General features: G+C 36.0%; 1 protein-coding gene across 3 annotated transcripts in view; it reads right to left on the reverse strand.

Annotated features, from left to right (window-relative positions):
- Window positions 1-3,470: 3,470 nt before the first annotated feature.
- The window catches only part of LOC111144758 (HECT and RLD domain containing E3 ubiquitin protein ligase 4), a 122,997-nt gene continuing 106,471 nt past the window's right edge, over window positions 3,471-19,996 (reverse strand). For all 3 annotated transcript variants that reach the window (XM_022499201.1, XM_022499200.1, XM_022499202.1), the window contains 6 exons: window positions 18,308-18,474; window positions 17,620-17,686; window positions 15,026-15,108; window positions 10,546-10,729; window positions 5,784-5,886; window positions 3,471-4,131 (listed from right to left, as the gene is read on the reverse strand). In XM_022499201.1, coding sequence (XP_022354909.1) covers window positions 3,923-4,131; window positions 5,784-5,886; window positions 10,546-10,729; window positions 15,026-15,108; window positions 17,620-17,686; window positions 18,308-18,474 — 813 coding nt within the window. In that variant the 3' untranslated portion in view covers window positions 3,471-3,922. The remainder of the gene's footprint in view (window positions 4,132-5,783; window positions 5,887-10,545; window positions 10,730-15,025; window positions 15,109-17,619; window positions 17,687-18,307; window positions 18,475-19,996) is intronic.

Here is a 19,996-nt window from a genome sequence, read left to right on the forward strand (position 1 = left end):
AAAAATTTCATCTTCAGGTATTACAAAAAAAAACAGACTGCATTCACTATGCACAAAATGGGAAGGTTCACACCTTAAAAGGTGGTGGTCAGTTTAAGTAGTTAAGCTAAATACATGTTTTGACAACAGCTAATTTTAAGCCTTGTATTGAGTCTCCTTGGTTAATGCAGTATATATTTCACCAGTTGTAATACCCTAATTAACGATACATGATGGTTTAGTTAGCACTGCTCTTCGTGGTGTCGGAAATAATAGTGTGCTTTCAATCAGTGGTGGGTTTACATCATCCACCCATGAAGCAATTATTTGGTAAGTTTCGTTTGAAAGAAGTCTCAACTCCTAGACTTGCTAGAAAGGCAGTGTGTGTATGTACACCATAACAAAGTCTAAAGCCTTAAGCTAGGATGTTATCAGAAATACGGAGAAATGGTCTAATGACCTCTCCTCCCCACTTCAGAGTGCCTCTCAACTCTATTAAATTGTCTGGGAAACTTTTTTTAAAAGTATAACCCAGGCCATCACTCCTTAGAGATAACATTTAATTGGCATAAGGAGACCTGTGTATAGTATTAAAGAAGGTACCTCCAGAGGTTTGAGAAAGGAAAAAAACGGGAGTTCGCTTCTGCATTTGACTCTCCATTCCAGAGGGGGTTGGCCTCAGGGAAGGCAGACTTCCATGAAACAAGGGGACTAGTCTCAATTTATCTCTAGGAGTGGTTCAGCAATTAGCAAACACTGGCAAGAATAGGGGGCTACTGGGGCACCTGGGTGGCTCAGTCAGTTAAGAGACTGCCTTTGGGGGCGCCTGGGTGGCTCAGTGGTTTAAGCTTCTGCCTTCGGCTCAGGTCATGATCCCAGGGTCCTGGGATCGAGCCCCGCATCGGGCTCTCTGCTCAGTGGGGAGCCTGCTTCCTCCTCTCTCTCTGCCTGCCTCTCTGCCTACTTGTGATCTCTATCAAATAAATAAATAAATTAAAAAAATCTTAAAAAAAAAAAGACTGCCTCTGGCTCAAGTCATGAACTCAGGGTCCTGGGATCAAGTCGAGCTCTCCACTCAGTGGGGTTTCTCCATCTCTATCTGCAGCTCACCCTGCTTGTGTTGTCAAATAAAATCTTGAAAAAGAAAATAGGGAGCTATTAAACCAGGAAGAATTCCTTGGTAAAAGAAAGTACCATAAAGAGTATGGATGGCCAAAGTGCAAAAAAGGTTGGGGAGTAAGAAAGTGGCTAACAGGAATACATGCCCTTGCTCTCCGCTCACCATATGCTGCTCCTTCGGGGAAGACTGCCCTGTTACCCTTTGAGGACTTTTTGTTAAACAAAAAACTAAATGTAAAAACCAAATGTAAGAAAGGCTAGGGCTTTTTACTGTAATTCTCTAGTTATAAAAAACTGCACTCTGGTTTTGTTGCATGCAATGTAGGTCTTGGTTCTACCATTTCAGTCAGTTTGAACAATGGCTATTGATTAAAATCACTAGTGAGCCAGACAGGAGCTACAAACAGCTAATTGCTCTTACTAGTAGATCTGTACGGAAGCCAAATATTTTCAAGTTTAGTCCACTCCATAATCACAGTCTATAACTTAGTGAACTCAGTATTTGCTTACTTTCTACACTAATATACAAAGCTCAAGATATTTTTCTTGCCTTTAAAAAAAAAAATAGGCTGCATACTCAGTGTATAGCCCAATGCAGAGCTTGAACTCATGACCCTGAGAACAAGACCTGAGATGAGATCAAGAGTCAGATGCTTAACCACCTGAGCCACCCAGGCGCTATTTTTAAAAAAAGCAAACAGCAGTTTGAAAAATCTTCAATGGCATTTTAATTTTCTACTGTTAATCTCCTTTCTGTGAATGCTACTTACTGTATGTCTGCAGCAACAGAGGGAGAAGAGTATAAGACTCACCCAAATTAAGCCTTGTACTGTTGTGCTCCTAGGTAAGATGTGCCAGGTCCTTGTTAAAATATTTGTTGAGAGTGCCTAGGTGGCTCAGTTGGTTAAGCAACTGCCTTCCGCTCAGGTCACGATCCTGGAGTCCCGGGATTGAGTCCCACATCAGGCTCCCTGCTCGGCAGGGAGTCTGCTTCTCCCTCTGGCCCTCCCCCCTCTCGTGCTCGCTCTCTCATTCTCTCTCTCTCAAATAAATAAATAAATAAATAAAATCTTAAAAAAAATTTTGTTCAGTGAAATCCATCTGTATTAATCCAAAGTGACTGCTATTTCACAGATCAGCTACATAGAGCATAAAGGTTACTAAAGAAAAAAAATAATCTGATACATACACGAGTTTTCGATGTGAACAATCACTACCGTCAAGAAATGGATGCACAGGGAAACAATACAAAAGGAAGAATTTTCAGAGGGAGAGTACTACTTTGAGAGCTGAATTACTGTATGTGAGAATACTGCTTAAGGGCTTCCATCTATGTAAAAAGACATCGATGGCTTACCAGTGGCAGTTTTTAAGTTAAACTGGAAAATAGAGGTCCACAATGCCTTCTCCAAAACCCTTGGGCTCATTTGCATTTTTGAATTATGAATGTTAACAGATTTTTAAAAGCACCCCCAGGGGTCTGAGGCAGCACTTAAGATCAAACACACTGAAGTAAACCTATTAACATTGCCACAGTAAAATGTACAAATAGTCCCATTTAATACCATAAATAGCCTCAACAATTCAAATCAAGTTCTGCTGCAAAATGAGGTAACACAAATTTTTTTCAGAGTTGCTTCGGATTTGGGAATTATAATAGCTAAGAAAATTTGAGACCTCTGTAAAAACAGTTTTGCATGGCAAAGGTAATAATCCAAAATCTGAAAGACCTTCCCTGAGACACTGAGGAATTTTGAATCTTATATGAGAACCACTGAAAGAGTAAATATTAAACCAATAAATCTTTATTACTTAAACAATTTTCACGGCATTTTAAAAAATAAATTTAAAAAATAAATATTTGCATTATAGCAGAAAGTCACATGTGTTGCATCAACTCACTGTTACAGTTAATCACAGGAGATAACTAAGCATCAGCACCATAAAAACTGTTAAGATTTGTTTCTAAAAATTCAAGGAAATAGTCTAAAGCACTGAAAATTCTGACTAAATACCAACCTGCAGCATCAGTAGTTTTGGAAGCTATAAGCCAGTGGTTGGTGCTCATAGTAGCCAGTTTCTATTCCTGGCAGCTGCAGGACAAAGTTCTTCCAGTACTGAATAGTAAGCTTTCTGATAGCCTCCCACTTATCAGTAGCATCTCCAGGTTCACAAAAGGAAAGAACCACAAGTTATTTAGGTAATTCCTATCTGTAATTTAGATTTGCACAAGGATATTTATTCTAGTAAAAAAGCAAAGATTGTGTTTCATCATGCTAATTTTTTGCTTTTATAGATTCTCAGAATAAGATTTAATCATAATTGTTAATCCTTTTAGCTCAGTTGAATTACAACCATAGAAACTGTACTGGTATCAGAACATAACTATTTTATTACAAAACTTAACATTATTTACAAAATGAAAAAATAATCGAATGACTATTGCAGGCCAAAGATAAAGGTTTTTCACTCAGTGATTGAAAATTAAGCAACATTTCCATGCACTCACACACCAGATCATTTGTGAAATATGCAAACTCTTAAAATTCATGTTAGTAAAACTTCAATGTATTCACAATGCTTGTATGTTTATTGGAAGATGGCAAAAAAAAAATCCATGGTTCTGTACAATAAGCTTAATATTAACACAGTTTGTTCATTTTCCTTTAATATTTTTTGGCTTTCATGAATACTCAGAGCATTGAACATTTTGCAAGTAAGAATTATAACAGTACCTCTGTCACCTTGCTGAATTCATCACCACAAGAAAAACACAAATAGTTTAATGCTTTTGCAATAAACTGATTAGTTAATATTTCCAAAGTTATATTAAACTGAAGCCTTCATTATGATCGATTGCTTGAATCAGTTTAGAGCGTAGAGTTTCTTTATCTTTGTATTTTGGAAGATCCAGAAGATTAAAACAGGTATGAGAAACTGGGAGATATTCCTCGCCACCTCCTGTTGACTGGATGACTAGTTTTAGACTCTTCATACCAAGAATAGGAATGCGATCACTACCTGTCAAAAATACTAACAAGAAAAAAAATCATTCAGCCAACTACTTTTATCAAAACATAGAGTACCAAGTTATTTAGTATAGTCACCATGGCAAACCTTTATATTATTAACATTTATTCTAATGTGGAAGCATGATTTTGGAGACATACTAATTATACATCCAGATAATATTTTTCCTTTAGAAGTATAATCTTAATGTTAGCACACAGAATATGCTTAATAAATATTTGATGAATAAATGACTACTATCCTTGACAAAACATTTGAGAGCCATTCTTTTGGGAATAGCCATTTAGTCTATACATCAAATACAAAATGCAGTTTTTTCAAAGTGCAGTTTTGATTATGATTCCTTTTTCAATGTTTCTAACATTTTTTTAAAGATTCTATTTATTTGACAGAGAAAGACACAGCGAGAGAGGGAGCACAAGCAGGGGGAGTCGGAGAGGGAGAAGGTGGCTTCCTGCCGAGCAGACAGCCCGATGGGGGGGCTCGATCCCAAAACCCTGGGATCAGGACCTGAGCTGAAGGCAGATACTTAACGACTGAGCCACGCAGGTGCCCCAGTTTCCAACATTTTTGAATAAAAATTTATAATGGACAGCTAAAACTCAAATCACTTAAGAAAGACTTGTCATCCTTAAAATATACAAATTCAGCCAAGCTTATTTCAGCCGTCAGAAAAAGATTAACAAAAATATTCTTGGCAATAGCAGGAATATCAAAGGGAGTGTCATTTCCTGATGAATGGATAAGTAAGATGTGAGACAAACACACACACACAATGGAATATTATTCAGCGATCAAAAAGAAATGAAATCTTGCCATTTGTAAAAAATGTGGATGGAGCTGGAGTGTATTAGGCTAAGCGAAATAAGTCAGTCAGAGAAAGACAAACCATGTGATCCCACAGGTACGTGGAATTTAAGAAAGAAAACAGATGGACATATGGGAAGGGGGAAAAGAAAAGAAAAAGGAGAGAGGGAAATAAGCCACAGTGAGTCTAAATGACAGAGAACAAACTAAAAAGTGGAAGGGAGGTGGATGAGGGATGCGCTAGATGGGGGAGGGGTATGAAGGACCGCACTTATGAGCACTGCCTGTATTTAACAAATCACTGAATTCTATGCCAGAAACCAATATTGTGCTCTATGTTAACAAAATTTAAATTAAAAAAGTAACAAAATACAAACATAGGGAGTGTCACTGCAATGAGAATATACATTTAGCAGATGAAAGACACACTAATTAGGCTATAAATGAGTACAAAGTCCTACAAAAGTTCTATTTTCCACAGAAATTCCCAAAGTTTTGATGAAAAAGGAAAAAGAAAAGCCAAAAGAAAAAAAAAAAAAAAAAAGAAAAAGCTATCCTCTAGAAATCTTTTTAGAAATTCTAAAAGGAACTACAACCCTAGTTGATTATAGTCAATGTTAGAGTTTATTTTCATTTGAAAGAACCAATTCTATTTGAGGCAAACAATGCAGCTTTCAAAATAAGAATGCAGATAAATTTACTCTAACTGAAAATTAGAAACAGTACCTTGGAATGATACTATAGGGAAAACACCTTATCCAACAAAGCGGTCAATTAATCTATGACAATAAGTTTAATAGTTAATTCCATTTCCCATAAAACATACAGGACTAGTTAGAAATACTTACACAGAAATTGTTTTTTCTTTTCCAGTGGTAATTCATGAAATACTTCCCAAAAAATTTTTATCGTTGGATGTTCTGCCCAATACTCCCCTTTGTATTCTGTATTCTAAAAACAACATAATCTTTTATTAATATTAAGCGATCTTAGTTTTGTCTTGAATCTGTCAAGTTTTCTGTGGTAGTCAATTTCCACAATGGCCCCTAATTATCTCTGCCTCCTATTGCTCATGCCCTTCCTTATGTAGCCCCTCCCACAGCATATAGGCCTGACTCTGTAATCATCAGGATATAGCAGGTATGAGAAATACAAGACTTCTGAGGCTAACTCATAACAAACTCTGTGGCTTCAACCTCTTTGATCATTCACTCCAGGGAGAACCAGGTGCCATTTCAAGAGGACACTCAAAGAACTGTATAGGGAGGTCATCTTGGTGAAACACTAGGCTTTTAGCCAACAGTCTTGTGAGTGAGCCATCTTGGAAGGTAATCTATCCTTAATGAAGTCTTCAGGTGACTAAAGCACCAACCAGTATTTTGACTGCAATCTCATGAGAGACCCCTAAGCTAAAAACATCCAGCTAAAGCTGTTCCTGAAATGCTTGCCCGCCAAGTGGGAAAATAAATGTTCACTGTTTACTTATTTTTTTTTTAAGATTTTATTTATTTATTTGACAGACAGAGATGACAAGTAGGCAGAGGCAGGCAGAGAGAGAGAGGAGGAAGCAGGCTCCCCATGGAGCAGAGAGCCCAACGTGGGGCTCGATCCCAAGACCCTGGGATCATGACCTGAGCCAGAGGCAGAGGCTTTAACCCACTGAGCCACCCAGGCGCCCCGTTCACTGTTTATTTTAAACCACTAAATTTTGGGATAATCTGCAGCAGTGGAGCTAGTGTACTTCTTTTTAAAAAATGTCAGCACTAAGAAAAGGTGAGGAAAGAGGAGAGAGGGAGAGCAAATCTTACACTGTAAAGTGTCCTTTAAAATCTAGGTACAGTTGGCCTTAAATTTTAGTTCTCAGGAAGAACCTTCCAGCATCAGGGCCTTTGGACACACTGTTCTCTCACCCTAGACCTCTTAGCCACATCCTTCTCTTTCCTTTGTTCGTCAGGCTAATTTCTATTTATACTTTAAGACTCAGACTAAAGGTCACCAAATTCATTCACTGATTCATTCAACAGATACACAGAGAGTTTTAGTCAAAATGTGGAGCTCTGGGTAAACTGCCGTCAACAAAGTCCTTCCTTACCTTGTAGAGACTACCATCTACTGAGATGCTTTCCCAGATTTGTGTAGCCTAGGTTAAGTTCCTCTTGACATACTATTCAGTGAACACTCTTTCTTTGTATTCAGAGTTAAATTATTTAATGTCTACCTTCCTTATTACAGGGCAAAGACCATGTTTCAGTCTCATTTACTGAGGTCTCCCTAATCTCCTGCACAGTACTCGCTATCCACAGGGGCTCAATAAGTATTTGCTAATGGGCTGCTTAAAATTTTGGGCTCTGTTTATAGCCATGATTATCTCAATGACTGATATCTTGAAATCTACAAATTACTTGCTATTTGTAAACAGTTTTGGAGAAAAATGGCTGAAATTCTAGCTATCAATTTATTAGTGAATATGAATTATAATCTGTGAGCATGTTAGTGGGGAATGAAAGGAGGATGACTAAAGTTTTTTTTCTTTTTTTTGAAAACCTCTAAATAGTTCTGGGGTAATGTGTACACAGTCCTGATGAAAGAAAGAGCATTTAAAAGTCACAAATCATAATCACTGAAATTATAATGCATCACATACACAATGAAAAGAAACTGAAGTATACTAAGTACACTAAAGTATACTAAACTATTTCTATCAATTATATCTTCAAGTGAGGTTTTAACTACTTACTGAGTGCTCTTCTAGGCTCTGGGAATATAGCAGTGAACAAAGAGACAAAATCCTGCCTTCATAATGCTTACATTGGCGGCGGGGGGGCAGGGGAGGGGGCGGGGGGGGCGTGGGCGGCGGGTAGGAAGAAGCAACAGACAGTGAAGACAATTGAGTAAAATTTATGATAAGTCAAATTCTAAGAGAAAATAAAGCAGGGAAAGCAGACTGTGTGTGTGTGTGTGTGTGTGTGTGTGTGTGTACACGCTCAAGTTTAGATGGTAGCCAGTAAAGGTCTCTGAGAAGGTATAAAGACATAAAAGGAAGTAAAAAGCAGGAACCCTTTCAGACTTACCAAGGTGAATAGAGTTCCAGGCATAGGGAAAAGAAAGGTCCCAGGACTGGCTCAGCAAAGAAGCTGTTAAGGCTGAAGTAGTGTAAGTGAGAAAAAGAATGATAGGAGAGGAGGCAAAAAGGACAAATTGTGTAGGATGTAAAGTGTGATGAGAGGCCAATGTATCATTTTTCATTTTAGGGTGACTGGAGGTGGAATCCATTTCCACTAGGGTCTCCTTAAGGTCCGTACAGCTTTCTTCTCTTGAGCAGATCAATTTGACCAAAAAAAGAAATCTTCAATCTCCTTTCTGGAGGATTTAAGCTTGCCTATCAGCTTTCCTCAGTTCTTCCTGGTCTCCCAGATTCTGTGGCTCTCCCTACAGTTGTCTTTTGCTGTGTAAGAAAGAGAACCTGAGTAGTCTAACAATCCCTTAAATTAGCTCTGAAGTAATTCTACTGCTTTTAGCCTAACCATTCATCCTGCCACCACAATAACATGATGTACCAATTTCTGAGCCTTTTAGAAATTCTAGGGTGTGAAATGGGTTGCCTCTTAAAAACCCTGCCCCTCAAGAGGCTTAGAATTCAATTTTCTTTGTTCTAGTCACTCATCAACTCATCCATCCATGCATTTTCTGTCTTCAAAAACTTCTTTTTTCTCTTGTTAATGGTATTTTTATATTTTCTCTGTGTATTTCTATTTTTATTCCTTTATTGTCATTCTAGTGAGATTCTGGAAAGGAGCAGAGAAAAAACAGGTTTATTCTAGTATGTTTAACTAACTAGAAGTCCTAATTATTTTTGAATTTAAAAAAACGTATTCCCTGAATTATTAAAGGGTAAAACTGGCCTTTTCTGGTGTGTGTATTGTTCTGTGAGTTTTAAGCACATGTATCAACTCGTGTACCTACCACCACAATCAGGACACGGAACACTCATCACCCCAAAGAACTCTTTAGTGCTACCCTCTCCTGTCACATACCCACTCCCGCCAGCCCACTTCACCATATTTTTGTCTCTTCAAAAATGTCATGTACATGGAATCACACAGTATATAATCCTTCTTCACACTGCGTAAGGACTCTGAGTCATCCCAAATGTCGCATGTATCAGGAATGTATCCCTTTTCATTGCTTAGTATTCTACTGTATGGATATACCCTAGGCTGGTTTATCTATTCACCCACTGAAGGACATCTGGGGTTGTTTATAGTTTTTGACATGTTTGCAGGTTTTTAAAAACACAATAAAAAAAAAAACTGGTAAAATACCTATAACGAAGTTCACCATCTTAACCCTTTTTAAGTGTACAGTTTGGTGGCGTTAAGTACATTCACGCTGTTACGCAACCATCACCACCATCCATCTCCAGAACTCTTCATCTGGCTAAACTGAAACTCAATACCCATTAAACAATAATGCCCCGTACCCTCTTGTTTATAGATTTTTGTATGAACATAACTTAATACCTTAGAGTAGAACTGCTAGCTCATGTGGTAAGTGCATATTTGACTTTATAAGAAAATGCCAAACTGTTTCCAAAGTGGCCATACCATCTGTATTCCCACCAGCAATGTATGAAAGTTCCCAATGCCCTGTATCATTAGACTTACTGTATTTTGTGATGTTAGCTAACTTAACAGCTGTCGTTATGTATCAAACTTTTTAAAAATTATTTGAGAGAGTAAGTGAGAAAGATACAGAACAGGAGCAGGGGCACAGGGTGAGGGAGTGGGAGCAGTAGGGAGCCCAACGTAGGGATCAATCCCAGGACCCCAGGATTATGACCCTGAGCCAAAGGCGGGAAGCCTAACGGACTGAGCCACCCAGGTGCCCCATATCAAAGTCTTACTGCAAGAATTGTATCAGGTGTTTTCTAGATTACAAATAAGAGAAAATTATTTTTGTGTGTGTGTTGAATTTTTAAAAATTCACATATAATGTATTATTTGCTTCAGGGGTACAGAACAAAGATGGAAAAACTTGTAAGTCAAACTTGCATACATCTTTCTCAAAGCTGATCTAGCCTAGCACTTTTTATTCAATGTTTATCTGAAGAAATATCTGAGAATTCTTTGTACAAAGAAGGAAAAGGAAAAAAGTTGTTTAAAAATTCCTAATCTTCTTCCTAAAGATCCCTTTATTGGTTAAGGCACTAGTGATGAAGATCATGAATATTATTTACTCTCTGCTAAAAAATTTAACATTGCGACTAATCAGGAAAAAAAACGATCTTAAGCAATGTGAGTGCTTTTCATAATGGTTTTCCTATGATTGGGCAGAATGAAAACTCAGTTTAGCTGGACTTCCATCTGACCTCTGTCATAAATGACATTTTTCCATACAAAAACTATCACTACCCCAAATACAAAAATGCTATCTAATTCATTTATAAGTAAAATTCATTAATTGTGGAGGAAGAAGGGTACAGTGTTTTCCTGTAAATAGGACAGTACTAGTGTAAAATGGAAAACAGTGAGAGGGCAATTTTTCCATCAATAAGCCATATTTTCCTTTTGCTTTTCTGTTAACATAATTCATAGATTTGTTTTCTCCTACCTTTTCCAGTTCCTTCCAATCATAATTTGTATTTCCAATAACCATTGCTTGTAGTTCATTTGGCTGGAAGAGTTGAAGAACTTTTCCTCCACAGACCTTATGGAAGCCCGCATGGAAAGCATCAAACAAGGAAGCCACTGATTTATTGAATATGTAATCCACATAAGCATCAACAAACTCCTGCCTAGAAATGAAAAGGCACACATGGCAAAGAATATAAAAATCTTTTTTATGGAGAATAGATACGTAGTCTCGTTAAAAGTTTGAGTACTCCTGTACAGTTGTTACTTAAACTGAAAAAGTATGACTAGGATTCTAAGGGGACAAAGTCTTTGCAGACAAGTTAATTCTTCTTTCTTTACAAAAATCCAGTATTATCTAGGATGCATGTAGACTTAATCTATCATTCATAGCCTAATATAAATGAGGCTATTCCGAGGTAAAATGTTATTTCCTAATGGGAAGAATGATGACACAAATGTCTATCAAAATAATTTTTTTTTAAGATTTTATTTATTTGACAGAGAGAGGCATAGTGAGAGAGGGAACACAAGCAAGGGGAGTGTGAGAGGCTTCACACTGAGCAAGGAACCCGATGTGGGGCTTGATCCCAGGACCCTGGGATCATGACCTGAGCCAAAGGCAGTCACTTAATGACTGAGCCACCCAGGCGCTCCCAAAATACTTTTTCAGGACTCACGAACTGTTGAGATTTAGATGCACCACTCCACATGTACCCCTAAAAAGATTCATCTGTTAAAAATATCAGGTGATTAAAAAAATGAGAGCTTTGGGATCCAGACAATTAGCAAACAACAGTCTGCTTTTCCTCAGGGTTCAAGGATCTGAAAACAAAATTTTGTTGGTTTTTTTTTTTAAAAGTAGGCTCTGTGTCTGATGTGGGGCTTAAACTCATGAGCCAGAGATTGAGAGTCACGTGCTCTACTTACTAGGCAAGCCAGGTGTCCCAATAAAATTTATTTTAAAAACTAAATACCAAAAGGGTTATTAAGCACTCTTTTAGGATAATCATTAAAGATTACAAGGACAGTTTTCTTTTAAAAACTATGTGCATGTACCCATACACACATAAACACTTCTGATGCTTTCTCCTGCAAGGAAACTATTAAAAAAAAAAAAAAAGTCCTCTTTACCTAATACTTAGCACTACAGTTTATTCAATTTGTTCTGTTAGCCACAAATATTTTATGCAACTATCTAATCAAACAAATAATGAGAAAGGGTACCAGATGATTTCAGTATTTTTTACTCCTGTCTTCCAAATTAAAAAGGATAATTCTACAAATGGGAATACTGGCAAATTCAGTTATCTTAGCAAATTATAAAATTATTATAAAATAATTCCAAAGTGAATTTATTTTATTTATTTTTTACTTATTTGAGAGAGAGCGAGCATGAGAAAGGAGGGTTTAAGGGAGAAGCAGATTCCCTGCCAAGCAGGGAGCCCAATGCAGGATTCAATCCTGATCGAGTCTCCAGGATCATGACCTGAGCTGAAGGCAGTTGCTTAACCAACTGAGCCACCCAGGCGCCCCAAAGTGAATTTAAAAAGAGGAAAAAAAAGTTAAAAGAGGCCACTGTAATATAAAATTGGGTGGGCCTAAGGAAAAATCAATAGCATATGCTATTAGTCTCTGGTGAAAAGCAGCAGGTAATTTTGTAATGCATAATTTTATAATTCATCTAATTGGAAAGTGAAATTTATCTGTACCAGTTAAAGGCCTTAAACACAAAAGGCTAAATTATTTTATGTGCTAAGATTTTTATCTTCAACACTTTTATTATCTAAGTAGGAATGGTAATACAAAGATAATACAAAGATAAAATTCTTTAAATTGTTTCTAAACTAGATTAAAAAAACTAAACAAGATCTTTAAAAGCAGGAATAAACCTATCTAAGTCACAAAGTTTTTCAAAACCATTTTTTTAAAAGAAAGGTTAGAAAAACCTAAATTTTTTCACATTATTTTAAAAACAGCTTTATTTTTAATTAAAGTAAGACATATGCACAGTTTAAAATGTCAAATAGTAATACTCCTAACAGCCAACATTTACTGAGCACGTACATGTGCTAGGCACTACTCTGAACATCTTAGAATTATTGCCTCATTTAATCCTCAAAATAGCCTCATGAAATAGGTAGAATTTAACATCACATTCTACAGAAAAGGAGACTGAGGCATGGAGACATTCCTACAGTTACACAGCTTCGAAGTAGCAGAACCAAGATTATAACCATTTGGATAAAGTCCCTTGCAACAGCCAATAAGCTAGCTCTAAGGAATTTTAACACAGTAGAGAATGAACCAATTTTGTCTTGCACATTTAGAAATTTCAGATACTCGAAGGCAAATTCTTAACTTTTTGCTATCCGTTCTGATATTTACCTTCAAACTTCAACCACCTAATTTTATTGTTATTCCTTAATTTTCAATTTAAAATATAATCTAATGAACTGATTATCTACTGTTGGAAGGCGAAGATTTACATTTACTTGGCCCATTCTCACTTTGTTTCCCCCAAAGCTCCCATTATAACAATTTTGGTTCATTATTCACCAAAGTTAGTATTTTTATGATTATAAATATTATTTAGAATTAAGCTAGAGTATTTGAGGGCTACCTGCCTTTTCTTAAAAAGAACTTCTGCTTCCCTAATTTGCTACTTCATCTCTAACTTCAACAGAAATGTTAACCTCCTTTAGACTCATTCAACTCTAGGAAGCATCACATAAGGGAGCGTCAGTTGTATTTTTCTTCTGGAGCCTTCCATCCTCTTGATTTCACCCACTTTGGTTGCTCTTCCTAAACCTACACATTGCTGTTCCTGCAGAAGGAATCCTCTTTGCCTCTCTTCTATATTGGATCCTATGTGGGTTTTTTTTTTTTTTTTTTTTTTTTTGGATCATGTCTCTTTCTCCTTCTTGGTTTAATTCCTTGTTTGGTAGAATACATTCTCCTGTAACTTCTTGTGAAAACTGCACTGGAAGTAGGTATCTGAGACTCTGGATGCAGGAAGATGTTTTAATATACACTGACATACTTAACAGATACAGAATTTGAAGTTAAAAAGTACTTTTTCCCAGAATTTTGATCTCCTAGCTTCAGTGTCATTCTTTAGACATTTGATGTTATTCTGATTCTTAATTCTCTGTATATGGCATACTTTTTTTTTTTCCTGGAAGGTTTTAGGATCCTTTTTTCCCCTGGGGATTTTGAAATTCTATTTTGCCTTGGTATGTCTCCCCACCCCCAACTCTTTTGATGCTTTCAATTTTTTTTTTTTTTAAGATTTTATTTATTTGACACAGAAAGAAGAATCACAAGGAGGCAGACAGGCTGGCAGAGAGAGAGGGGGAAGCAAGCTCCCTGCTGAGCAGAGAGCCTGATGCAGGGCTCAATCCCAGGATTCTGAAATCATAACCTGAGCCAAAGGCAGAGGCTTATTAACCCAGTGAGCCACCCAGGCACCCCTTGATGCTTTCAATTTTAAAGGCATGTCTTTTAAGGTATGTCATTCAATTCTGCAAGTTTTTTGATACCATTTCTTCAAATTTCTTTCAGTGATCTTTTTTCCAATTTTTAATTGAATTTTTGATACTTAAAAGTGAATAATTTTTAATCCATATAGATAAGAATACTGATTTCAGTTTCTTTTGAAGTTCTGTTCTTCATCCTGCATTGTTTCTCTTTCTTTCGCGTTCTTCTCAACTGTTTTGGTTTTTCCTTAAAGGGCTACCAATCTTTGGCTATCCATTCATATTTAAAAGTGAGGCAGTTTATCTAAAAAATCCTCCAATATACAGTGCCAAGGGGGGGTGTGTAAATCAATCTACTTGTTTTCAGTTCTGTCTTTTACCCACCCTGTGCCTAACTGTACGCAAATCCAAAGTCGTCTCCCCGCCCACCCACCAGCATATCCAAAGTCCCTTTAGTTCAATCTCCCCAGAAGATAAATTTTCAACCATCTGCCCAGACTGGAAAGGTGAAGTTGCCAGGCTACTGTACTAATTAAAATGGGGTTTTGTTTTTACAACAGCAATCTTTCTGTCTCCAGCATTTCCCTAAACTCCATATACCTTCTAACATTTTTTATTCTCAATGCCCAAGACTTTGGCAACATAAACTGGCTGTCTTCTTTGCTCCTCCCAGTCCATCTTATGCTGCAGCTTTCTCTGTTTGGCTAAAGTTAGTTACCCTGTTTTCTAGATTTCAAAAATGAGTTTGTGGTTGTCCCCTCTCCCTTCTCCTTGTTTTGCTTGTTTATGATCTTTTTATCCCAAACTTTAGTAATGTCTTAAAGGGATTTCAGAAGCAAAAGGCTATTACTTCCTTACTAACCATTCAAAAAGTAAGTTTTATCTGAGTAAAAACTTAAGGTTGTGACATGTTTCTATATACAGAAGAAAAATGCCTATGGAATCTTATTACTACCACTGATGCTGCTATAATTCACTTACCGATTTTGTTTGTTAACAGCTGTGTCTGCACCATTTAGAACCAGCTCTTTCACTTCTGTTGCACCAAAGTTTTCAACTGTGATCTATTAATTTAAATTTTTAAAAAAAGTCAATGTCAGACTCAAAACTTATTAGATTTTAATAACCTATTATTATATTCTACCTTTCTCTCATTAAATATAAGAACAAAGCTGAGGTAAAATTCTGCTACTACCATAAGCTTATTTGTGAATTCTGCATAAAGCCATAACTAGAAATTTTCATCCTCAGTAGTAGTGTAAAATCCTACTGTGACTAATTAGTTACAAATTATCAAGTGTTTGGTTAGTTAACAACAGGAAACTGAGTATTTATTATATGTAAACCTTTTTTAGAACAATCACTATATTAGAAAGGATGTTTTCTTTGTACACATGACAGAATCTAAGTGTCAAAATGTATGTAGCCCAGACCAGCTTTGCATTCCTCTCACATGACAACCACTACTATGTATGTATTCCTAATATCTACCTTGTTTGCATTCTTGATCACAGGTGATTTTTCTAGTATGCTATTAATTGGATTTATAAAGACAGTCAATTATTTTGAAACTTTTTATTTCCCTTACTAGTCTGCTAATTTTCCTATTAATATTACCATTCCCACCTTTGCATTTTTTCTTTCTAGTCCCTCTTTTTGGAATATTGCCCTCTTCTATTAGAACATATTTTTTTTTTTTAGTACCTGCTATCTAGAAAACACTGTGGTCGTAGTGGGATGATAAAAGATGAACAAATCCCTGCTGTGGAGTATATTATCCCTTAAAGAGGAGAAATGTGTTATGTAAACAACTTTGTATAATAAAATAAATGCCGTAATAGAGACATGAACAAATTGCTATCAGACCACAGAAGAAAGCACACTCACTTCTAGGTGGAGGAAGTATGAAAGACCTCAAGGAGGAAACGTCATCTGAAAAGAACCTAGGAAGATGAGTCGGCTCTCTAGAGGTTGAGAGGGGAAAGGATTTCTGACTGAGCACAGACACTGGATAGGATACATAGGAGAGTAAATACCAAGTTCTGAAAATGTAGGGCCCTAAAAAATAGGAGGATAAGGTACGTGAGAGAATATGTGTGACGTGATAAAACTCAGTATGAACAGAGGGACAACGTAGGTTAGAATGAAAGTCATATTTACAAATTTTTTTGAAGCCCATTATAGAGCTATTACTATGCAAGCAATGAAGAGCCACTAAAAATTTCTGGGGAAGAAATGGCAGTGGAAAGGCATGTTTAAATTACCATAGTTCTTGAATATACTAAACATTCACAAACTTGGTGACTGATAAATTAGAAATTACATTGTTTGGAACCCAATGTATCAGCCCAATGAGAAAATCAATAAAGGTTTAAAGATAATTGATACTGCTATAAGTGACACTGAGTTGAAGAAGTAAACCAATGGAAAACCAACCATTCAGTTGAAATGGGGAACTAAAAATTTCATAGTAAACAGAAAAAGTCCAAGGAGGACCTTTATCCTTGGGGGAAAGAAACTCTTAAAATAAATTCATTTATTTCATCTTAAATCTACCAAATTTTCTTCCAACTGTACTATGTGCCAATTCTTAAAATGATGAAAAAATGGGTAAAATTTTTTGAGGGGGCACATAGTATTTCTGGTAAAATTGTGTGATAGCAGAATCCAGAGTCTGGCAGATTTAACCTCAATATCATAAAGAAGACTATTTGGGGGAGAAAACAAATATACTAAGTTTTTAAAATGAAAAGAAAAACAAAGAAAACCAAAGGTTTTACTATTTTCCCAAGAGTTTAATTTTAATATTCAGATCATTTCATTCTGAAGTCCCTTCTCATAATCCTTGCTTATTTTTTCTTGTCAACTGTCTACTTCTGCCAGATCCTTGTTTGTCAATGGCTTTGCATTTGGATGGGTAAGTTATCCACCATCCCTTTCACTGAATTAACAAAATTCTGTATCTTTGATTTGCAATTTCATTTTCCAAATAACATTCCAACATATTTGCATTTTTACTGTGGTATGTCATTTCAAAAGTAAGACAAATGGTCAAGGACAAATACTAGTGTGAAGCAGAAAGGGATGTCTGAGCAGGAATTGATCTTGTAAGTGGTAAGTTTATTACTGAATATTCTAAGTATAATAACCTTTGCTTCTCTAAACACTCTTATAATTGTAGACTCAAAAATGAATACTTGAATAAAGAGGTCCTCTTGTATTTGTAAAGGATCTTTAGCATAATGATAGAGCACTAGGCTCTGAAGTCACAGGCCTGGGTATAAATATTATTTCTGACATGTAATGATTGTTTTCAGTTTTCTTCATCTGTAAAATAAGGATAATAATACTAATCTCATAGGACTGTTATGAGGATTAAATGAAATAATGTACGTACTGTGACTAGCATATAGTTAATGCTCAATAAATGTTAGCTAAAATGGGTTAAGAATTCCACCCATCCAAAAAAAAAAAAAAAAAAAAAAAAAAAAAAAAGACAACCCAAAACCTGTAAGGCACAGCTGTTAAATAAAAGGGATGATGAATAATCAGGCTATTCTGTCTTTCCATCTTACCGTAAAATTAAGACAAAATGTTTCCTCAACATCATCTTCTGGATAATCCAGTAACTGCTGCATGCTTCTGCAAAATAATACACGTTTCTTATTGGGTATTTTGACTATTTTGGTTATGAATAAATACATATTTCTCATTCATTCTTGAAAAAATTCTTTAATTAATCTGTACTTTTATATTTGTTCAGATGGTAAATATACAATGGCTACCTAATGAACAATTCCAAAGGGGGAAAAAAAAAATCACTCTAAGGTCTTTATCTCTTCTTCTGAATACAAAGGCCATGTATCCACCCATTTTCAACATTTGTTCTTACTTATATACAATTTTTTTCCATTTTATGTAATAAATAAAAAGAAACTTTACATATTCCAGCTAGGAATGAAGGTAAATCAAAAGTCCAAATAAATCATTTAACTACTCTCAGGAAACATTACCTTCCTAAGTTTATTATCTGATATTTGCAAAACACTGTTAAATTACTAAAAATTTAGCAAATGGTTTTATACATACAAGTCTTTCAGCAGAAAATTTTGGATCTGGGTAACACAAAGAGTTCTCCAATATCAGAAGGGCTTTTGTTTGTTTTAGAAATTGAACAAGAACAAAATACAATTATTCCTAAAAGGAAAGAAAGCTTTCATTTCCCGTTCCCTATTAAAACCCTTGTCATTTTTTGTAACTAACCTTCCAACATCAGGTACTAGTTCCTTCAAATCATCCAAGGATGGCTTCTTTTTTAGCAGTTTCTTATACAAAGCCAAAGGAAAATGGAGGTCCACAATAGTAAAATTATAAATTGCTAATCCACAGATAACACCAATCAAGTGGAACAAATCACTGTCTTCAAATGTCTAAAGATAACAGAAAAAAAGGAAAGATGTGTTTTCTCTAAGTTTTAAAATAATAAATTCTTCTGATGACAAAAACACATATTTGTACTAGAAAAATTTGAAGATACAGGAATAAGTACTGAATAATAACAAGGGAAAAGCTCATTCTCAATCACATCTCCATGGGACAGTATCATGATTAGCATTTCTGCACATTTCCATTCAATATATTTCCTTTTTTAAAAATATTTTATTTATTCATTTGAGAGGGAGAGAGAGAGAGCAGGAGCAAGGGGAGCAGCAGAGGCAGAGGGAGAAGCAGATACCTTGCTGAGCAGGGAGCCCAATGAGGGGCTCGATCTCAGGACCTTGAGATGGTGACCTGAGCCAAAGGCAGACACTTAACCATCTGAGCCACCCACGTGTCCCCCCACCCAATATATTTTCACAAAATAAATATCTAGCTAAAACTAGACTACATGTGTAACTTCACAAGTGGCCTTTTCCCCAGAAATATAAGCATTTCCACATCATTAAGCATTAAATTAATAAATGAAATGACTACTAGAACATTAAATCTGATTTAAATTATACACTTTTAAAATTTGGAAAACAAAAAGCATAAGAAATTGTAATCACTTAGAAACAAGAATTTAAACAATATTTTTATGTATTTCCATCCACTGTAAGTTTAAAAAAATAGTTTAAAAATATAGTGAAATTTTCTCCTTTGTCTAATCACAAGTATTTTCTTATATCATTAAATATTCTTCTAGAACATGATTTTTACTTATGTACTTTTATTTTATTATTTTTTAAAGTAGGCACCACAGCCATGGAGCCCAGAGTGGGGCTTGAACTCATGACCTGAGTGAGTTGGACGCCCAACTGACTGAGTCACCCAACAGCCCCCATAGAACATGATTTTTTTTTTTTAGAACATGATTTTTTAATGATTACATATTGCTCTTACAAAAGTACCAAGGTCTGCTAAATTGGCTATTTTACTGTAGTTGGATATTTAGATTTTTAAATCATTGAATCATTATTTACCACAATCTTTATTCAGTGAGCATGATAGTTAAGAGAAAAACATTTTTTTATGAGATTTGGGGCTCGACCTAGCTCATTCGCTATCTAGCCTCAGTGTTTTCAAAGATAAAAACAGTATTTATATCTCATAAGGTTGTTGTGAGGATGAAATGGTATTAATGCATGCAAAATACTTTCGACTCAGTTCATGCAGCACATGGAAAAGGCATAATAAATGTTAGTTATTCCATAATATTCAAAATAAGATGGTATCATTTCTGCATACACACACACACATATTTTTAAGACTTTATTATTTCAGAGAGAGTGTGTGTGCACAGGGGGTGGCATGTGTGAGCAGAGGTGGGGGAGGGGCAGAGGAAGATGGAGAGAATCTCAAGTGGACTCAGTGCTGAGCATGGAGCCCCAAGCGGGGCTGGATCTCACAACCCTGAGATCATGACCTGAGCCATAACCAAGAGTCAGATGCTTAACCGACTAAGCCACCCAG

This window comes from Enhydra lutris, unplaced genomic scaffold (genome assembly GCF_002288905.1).
Source record: "Enhydra lutris kenyoni isolate GAN:26980312 unplaced genomic scaffold, ASM228890v2 scaffoldscaffold12, whole genome shotgun sequence".
NCBI lineage: Eukaryota > Metazoa > Chordata > Mammalia > Carnivora > Mustelidae > Enhydra > Enhydra lutris.